Source organism: Poecilia reticulata, linkage group LG13 (assembly GCF_000633615.1).
Source record: "Poecilia reticulata strain Guanapo linkage group LG13, Guppy_female_1.0+MT, whole genome shotgun sequence".
In the NCBI taxonomy this organism is placed as follows: domain Eukaryota; kingdom Metazoa; phylum Chordata; class Actinopteri; order Cyprinodontiformes; family Poeciliidae; genus Poecilia; species Poecilia reticulata.
The window spans coordinates 6,096,143-6,103,864 of record NC_024343.1 but is presented as its reverse complement, the minus strand read 5'-3'; the positions used below and the strand labels follow the sequence as shown (position 1 = coordinate 6,103,864).

Below are 7,722 nucleotides of genomic sequence, written 5' to 3'. Positions count from 1 at the left end.
ATGGCATTAAAAGGACCTGGAACTTTAGTTTTTCCACTGAAAGCTCTGGTTTGCACAATAAATGCCATGTGGGTGAAATTTTATGGATGATACTCTGATGTCCCATTCTCCTGAAGGCAGCACAGAGCTGCACCACCAGAAACCGACAAACACTGAAGAGAAGAAGAGCTATGATTAATGTAGTTACAGTTCTATCCATGTTTTAATGTTGCAAATAGATCAAAGTTTAAACTGGCATGTTGTTCATCTTTTATCTGGTCATTTTGTGGAATATTTAACAACTAGAAAATGGCACAAAATAAGAATATTTTTTCCACTCTGATTGGCTGTTAGGCCTACTGATTTTAACTTGAATGTTCATTGCATTTTTCATAGACACCTATGAATATAATTTCTATTCACATGACTTTTTTGTTTTCTGGGAAATTATTTTTGATGATAAATACAGAAACTAGTATAAAAATCAAAACATCTACAATAGTGATAGTAATATTAATAATAAAATAGTCAGCGCAAAGTAGCCTACAAATTCTTTGGTGGGGGGCGGTGAGGGACCTGGATAAAGGCTGGGGGGGCGCTGGGCCAAAAAAGGTTGAGAAACACTACTATAAAAAGTAAAATCTGAATTTTTTTTTTTAATTGAAAAGAAGAGGCAAGCAAGGAATACAGTGTTTCTCTGATTTGTTGACCAATCAGGACATGGAATGTGGTCTGTTTTATAGTGTCATCTAGTGCTCATAACTTAGCAGGTGTTGTCTTCAGATTATTAGCAAAGAACGAAAATGTCATTTATTTCTCTGAAATATATTCATCTGTTTAATCATTCACATCTGTTTACGTGTGTCTGTTCGACACTACAGTCAACAAAGGGGAGCTGACCGTCAGACTGAGTGAGGTGATGGACCTCGCCCCCGTTGCCCAGGTGATTGTTTACTCTGTGATGGCCAATGGGGAGATGGTGGCAGACAGCCAGGACTTCCCCATTCAGCTCTGCCTCAGTAACAAGGTAGGAAATGCAAAGATACAGTTTTATTTTCTTTAAACCAACACATGGAGAAAACAGGATCCCCTTTATGCCTCTCTGTGATCGGTTGACTCCTCAGGTGTCCCTGAAGTTCTCGTCCGTTCAGCAGCTCCCAGCAGAGCAGACCACGCTGACACTGAAGGCTAACCCCAAATCCCTGTGCTCTGTCAGAGCCATTGACCAGAGCGTGTTACTGCTGAGGCCAGAGCAGGAGCTCACTGTTGACTATGTATGACAACAAGCATCTCATCAAAGTGATGAGGCTGACACATTGTGATCCCCTTTGGAAAACAAAACACACTAAGGTTCAGCTCGCTCTCCTTTGGGTTCGTGTCCTGACAGATGTTTAACCAGCTGCCGGTCCAGAAGCTGTCAGGGTACGACTACGAGGTGGAAGACTTCTATCCGTTCCGCTGCTTTCCCGGCCCAATCCCCAGGCCAATTCCTGAGCTCCAGCCTGTTCCTGAAGCTGAAGTCACTCCGACAGCTATCGTCGACGTCGATGTCAACATTCGACCAAAGCGCTCGCTCTTCCTCCCTCCGTTCTATCAGAAGACAGATGTCTACAGCATTTTTAAAGTAAAGATTTATTGGAATGAGTTTCTTCTATTTTTTAACTTCTCCATCATGTCTAGGCATTTGAATTTCCTCATCTAAATTTCTCCTCATCTTTTTTTCRTCTCTCTTGATCCTATTTCAGTTCTAAGCCTCTTTGACTCTTTTTAAGTTTTTAATAGCTGCGTTTCCATTGAACATATTTGTGTAATTTGACATTTTGGAAATAACGTTGCTTATTGGAAACTCAGCAATTTTGAAAAAAACTGTTGCTAAAACGTTTTGGTGCTAGGATGAGATGGTGTTTTTGCCTATATCAAAATTGGTTTATTTTGTAAAACTGCTATGCTCAAGACGGTCACATGATTAACAACCGGATGTTGCCATTGGTGCAAGCCATGAAGAAGAAGATGACAGGAAGTGGCAGGAAGATGACAGCATGGCATGTTTTTTATCACTTATTAGATGAACAGACTTATTTATGTGTGATTTTAACTGCATTTCTTATTCAATGGAAACACACAATCCCATCGCTTTTTAACAATCCTGTATATGAGTAATATCGTTACTCATATAATGATAATATCGTTACTCATATACAGTATCGATATTACAAGGTGCAATAAGATGACATCGGCCATGCTACATAATTTCAAACTAATAACTTTGTCTCTCCACATCTAGGACATCGGAGTCAAACTTGTGACAAACTCAGATGTGAAAAAACCTTACGACTGCTTTGTGTTCAAGTTTAACGGTATGTTTTGTCGTTCTGTTCTGTCCATTCTTGGTGATGAAAGCAGCCACTGTTACCATTTTTTAATTTTATTTAGCAATGCCAGAGGCTCTTCCAATGGTAGGTGAAGCGGGATTGGCAGCCAGTCCAGCGTCAAACAATCAAGCCGGAATACCTAAAGAGACAATTAGAAAAAACTTCCTTGAGACCTGGATCTGGGAACTGGTCTCAGTTGGGTGAGTACTGTGGCAAAACGACTGATTGTTCTCTTTTTATTCGTGTCGTTCTAGAAGTAGGTTTGGCTGGACCTGTTGCCTTCAACATGGCATTGGCTAGAGGTGGAGAAGCTAGAGGTCCAGAGTGACAGAAAAATGAGACAGAACAGAGTTTCCTGAGACCTGGATCTGGGATCTTATTACTGTGGGGTAATAAGGAGAAAAGGATAACACCATGCGACCTAAAGAAAAAATCTTCATACCAATGTTTAGCTTCAATTACTCAATCAGTTTAGCTTTTAAAATGTGCTTAATGTTTTTAAACTCATATATTTTTTATGCCTGATTAATTTGGCTCTGGTAATCTTAGCAAAAAGGGATTTTAAACCAGCAAGAATGGGTCCTTTTAAGATGGGTAAAGGTTGTGAGAGAAAGAGAGAGAGAGGGCGAGCGAGACAGAAGGGTTGAATGGTAGAGACGTCGGTGGGTCATAAGTAGGTTTAACTGTGCCTAGGGACGCACCAATCCACTTTTTTCACTTCTGATACCAATATCTGAGTGGATCAGCTGCTTTTCTGATCTCCTACAGAGAAACAGCTGAGTTGACTTGATGCTTTTTTTTCCCAACACAGTATTACAAATTAATTTGACAACTCTGCACTAGCCCAGCACATGAACAGCTTCAGACGCTTGGTCAAACATGTAAAAACAACACAACTTCACCTTGTTCAGTCAGTGCAATGAGGAGTATAACAGCTGACAAAAACGATAAGTTGAGCACATAAACCGCGACAAATCTTCTTTCAAATGGTTCAGAAAGTGCCTTTAGGAATTCGAAATAGAATGTAAAATTAAATAACAGAGCATGACGTCTCTAAGAACAAAATATAGAATTAGACTAAATAGATCTGCCCTTATGGATCAGGCATATTGTCACCAAGACTCAGTGTAGAATTTTTCTCAATATCAGGACTGATAGATATTAATGTCTGATCGGTGCATCTCTATCATAGCTTGTGTGAAGGTATTAGCTTTGTGTATTTTTACGTGTTGTTTGATTTTTCCCCAGATTTAGATTTTTATTTTTAGTGCTTTTCTAGAAATATATAAGAACTGTTGCTTACTCTTTGAATTTTTCTGCCTGGCCCTGTGTCCAGAGACAGCGGGTCGGTGAGCCTTCAGAAGACGGTCCCTGATACCATCACCAAATGGGCAGGCAGCGCCTTCTGTGTCTCCCCTACTGGTTTCGGCGTGTCACCCAACACCGGGCTCACCGCCTTCCAGCCGTTCTTCGTCAGCCTCACCTTGCCCTACTCCGTCATCAGAGGGGAGGTGTTTACACTGAAAGCCACCATCTTCAATTACCTCTCCCAGTGCATAATGGTGGTTACTCACATTCTTACAAAAACATTTTCCTGAAGAGTACATGAGTTGTCTGGCTTATTTAATGTTTGGTTCTGTTTCACAGGTCAAAGTAACTCTAGCTGAGTCTGACCAGTTCACCTTCAGAGACTGTGAAGGCTGCCAGTACAGCATCTGTCTTTGTGGAGAGGAGAGCAAGACCTTCTCCTGGATTGTGACTCCAACTGCTCTAGGTACACACAGATAATTGGTTGCTATTCAACTAATTGGATGGACACTGAAATGTAGGCTTGTTACAGACAACACTAAGGTCTTCTTTAGAACTCAGGACCAGAGCAAGGCTAACCACAGGAAACAAGGAAAGTCAGTGAATTTCTTTTGGAATAAACATATTTATTTATAGTTTTYCCTGGTTTAAGATTTGGGAGTCTTGCTGGACATCCAGGAATCACTGTCCCTGGATGTGACCCCTGACCTCCAGCAATACAGATAAACATTGCACTGTATCATCAGTGTAGCAGTGAACTTGTTAATAATTTTTTCTTGTTTCTACATGAAGCTTAGAAACAAAGAACACCATTTATAATTTCAAATAAACTTTTTTTTCATAGCAAATTGAAACCTCTCCGATAATTATAAATTAAACTAATTTTTTTTATCATTCTACTTTCTTTTGAAGTTTCAACTTTAAAGCTGCAGTAGGTAGCATGTTTTTAAAATATACTTTTTGCATATGCCTGATCCATAAGGGCAGATCTATTCAGTATAATTCTATGTTTTGCTCTTAGAGACGTCATGCTCTGTTATTTAATTTTACATTCTATTTCGAATTCCTAAAGAGATAATCTGTGGAAGAAACAAGCTCATCTGATTCTACAGCCATTTGCAGATATGCACCACTCCTGGTCAGAAACAACCAATCAAAGCGAGGAAGGTCTTAGTGTTGTCAATCATGTTTGTGTATGTGCTGCTCACACCTTTCCCTTCACAGCTCATAAAAGCTCAAGATTAGCAGATTGCCGCAGGTGTACAACTAAACATTCCAGGAAAACGGTTTATTTGTTATCGGTGGCTATGCTAATTAGCCTGAACATTTACAGCACGCTCCAGCGTGGGGAAGAAGCTGTAGTGCAGCAGAGAGCAAGAGGATGTGAGTAGTGCACAATGGATGATTGACAGTATCTGTCTCATAGCATACTGTCACGACATGGTGACAGTTTTATACAAAAAAAGCATATTTTTAAAAACGTTACCTACTTTAAACATATCCTGTAATATAATAGTTCAGACTCCTGTCTGTCTATTTTTTTCTCCTGAAAATAATCCCCCTTTGTCCAGATTATCAGTCTAGATCGAAGCTGACCTGACTGATTTGTAAATAAATTCCCAATGAACTTTAGTATGGGCTCATGAACTGATCATTAAAAATCTCAGCTTGTCATAAAATGATTTCGTTTTTGTTTTTCATGAATTGAAATTGTCATGTATGAACATATCAGAATGTGGGCCTTTTGGCCCTCCATAAACCACACCAGCCAGCTCTCATTACCTGGATTCTGACATCTCACTGTTGCCATGTGTTTGCATTTCATTAAGTGAAGTGTTGACGTACATGCTGCGTCCATCAGAACCTTCAGCTGCAGAGTGAAAGCTGGTTCTGAACAAGCTAATCACTCCTCACTGAGGGCGCTGGTGGCGGAAGCTGGTGCTGTTGCCGTAGCGCAGAGGATTCCCGTCAGCCTCCGTCAAGAGGGATGGAGAGGGGGTTCTGATGTATGTCAAACCTCAGTCTGCTAACCCCCACATTACCCCACCTTCCCCCAAAGCCCCCTCCCTCAGAGGAATGCTGACAATCACTTGTACTAACAAGTCAGGTAGTATCTCTGACGAAACATTCAGAAACCTCTCCCTGAGGGGCTGATCTGTACTTGTCCTCCGTGTGAAGAATTATGGGCTGTGAAGGAAGCGAGGGAGGGCATGGGAAACAGAGCTGCATGGAGACACAGAATAATAAGGCAACAAATGGGGATTAATGATGAGGTAAACAGGAGGAGGAAGGAAAACCGAGGAAGGATGGAGGAACAGGAAGGGTAATGAGATGGGAAGCCATCCTTCCTTTGCACATACTGTCTGACAGGTGGGAATCGATTAAACACCCCCTGTGTGTGTGTGTGTGTGTGTGTGTGTGTGTGTGTGTGTGTGTGTGTGTGTGTGTGTGTGTGCACAGGCGACGTGAGCTTGAGGGTCAGCGCCGAGGCTCTGAGGACCCGCGATCTGTGTGGTAACGAGGTAACAACAGTGCCAGACGTGGGCCGAATCGACACGGTGGTCCGAACACTGCTGGTGGAGGTCAGTGAATGTCAGAGCGCCCGTCACCGCGGCGACTGCAACACTTCTGCTTTTTAGCTCTAGAGTTGAAGTGAACGCTGTCCGGTCAGCCTGTCCTGGGGAACAAAGAACAGTTTGGAAGATGAAAGCAGTCTTTCCAGAGCGGTGGGAGATGTTCTTCTGTTCTGATTGGACGTTTCAGATCAGAGGTAGCAACAAACAGAAGCTCTGACAGGCAGCCACAGAACAAACTGATGATTATTAATGGATGTGGATCTAGATAGGAATCATAATAGTTCATATGTGCAATTGTTAAAAATCAGTGTGGAGGTTTTGTCCTTAGTGTAATAATCCATGTGTTAGAGATGAAACAGGTTGAAATATCTGTTTACTTATGCASTGATTTCTTTCATACAGCTGTCAACCATTTTTTCTAAGAGCATAATGAATACACGTAATGAATACAGTGTTGCATATTGGCTGAATTTGAATTTACTATGTTTGATTTGTTCTTAATTTTTTATCAAAGCTATTTCCAATTAAAATAGCTGAATATTTTAATGCTCCACATTAAGGAGGCTCAGCACTTCGCTTATCATTTCTCCTTGCAGGAAAATTACTGGACTTTAATCAACCAATAGGAGACCTGCATCCTTCCCAGACATATGTCAGGGTCACAGTTATAATAACTGAAATTCATGGGTGTAAAAATAAGAGCAAATGTTATTAATGAGCAGCATCTTTCTGTCTTCACTAATCGTGATGGATTAATTGTAGAAATAATCATCAACTAATTAAGCTGGAGTAGACTCTTAAATAACACACTCAGAGCAGTAATTAATCCAAAACTGTGGGCAAACTATATACAGTGGGGAAAATAAGTATTTAGTCAGTCACCAATTGTGCAAGTTCTCCCACTTAAATAGATGAGAGAGGCCTGTAATTGAGATCATAGGTAGACCTCAACTAGAGACAAAATGTGAAAAAAAATTTGAGAAAATCATTTTGTCTGAATTTTAAAGAATTTATTTGCAAATAATGGTGGAAAATAAGTATTTGGTCAATAACAAAAGTTCATCTCAATACTTTGTTGTATATCCTTTGTTGGCAATGACAGAGGTCAAACGTTTTCTGTAAGTCTTCACAAGGTTGGCACACACTGTTGCTGGTATGTTGGCCCATTCCTCCATGCAGATCTCCTCTAGAGCAGTTGGTAGAGTTAGAGCTGATGGTAGCCTTTGTAACATTGGTCCCAGCTCTCTGCAGGTCATTCGCTAGATTCCCCCATGTGGTTCTGGGATTTTTCCTCACCGTTCTTGTGATCATTCTGACCCCATGGGCTGAGATCTTGCGTGGAGCCCCAGATCGAKGGAGATTAGTAGTGGTCTTGTAGGTCTTCCATTTTCTGATTATTGCTCCCACAGTAGATTTCTTCACACCAAGCTGCTTGCCTATTGCAGATTCAGTCTTCCCAGCCTGGTGCAGGTCTACAATTCGGTTTC

The 7,722-nt window shown here is 41.0% G+C and overlaps 1 protein-coding gene across 3 annotated transcripts in view; it reads left to right on the top strand.

The window, feature by feature from the left end:
• The window catches only part of LOC103474295 (alpha-2-macroglobulin-like protein 1), a 38,369-nt gene that overhangs the window by 16,996 nt on the left and 13,651 nt on the right, over positions 1-7,722 (top strand). For all 3 annotated transcript variants that reach the window (XM_008425137.2, XM_008425136.2, XM_008425138.2), the window contains 8 exons: positions 861-1,006; positions 1,104-1,253; positions 1,367-1,603; positions 2,264-2,336; positions 2,413-2,551; positions 3,688-3,913; positions 3,999-4,125; positions 6,120-6,241. In XM_008425137.2, coding sequence (XP_008423359.1) covers positions 861-1,006; positions 1,104-1,253; positions 1,367-1,603; positions 2,264-2,336; positions 2,413-2,551; positions 3,688-3,913; positions 3,999-4,125; positions 6,120-6,241 — 1,220 coding nt within the window. The remainder of the gene's footprint in view (positions 1-860; positions 1,007-1,103; positions 1,254-1,366; positions 1,604-2,263; positions 2,337-2,412; positions 2,552-3,687; positions 3,914-3,998; positions 4,126-6,119; positions 6,242-7,722) is intronic.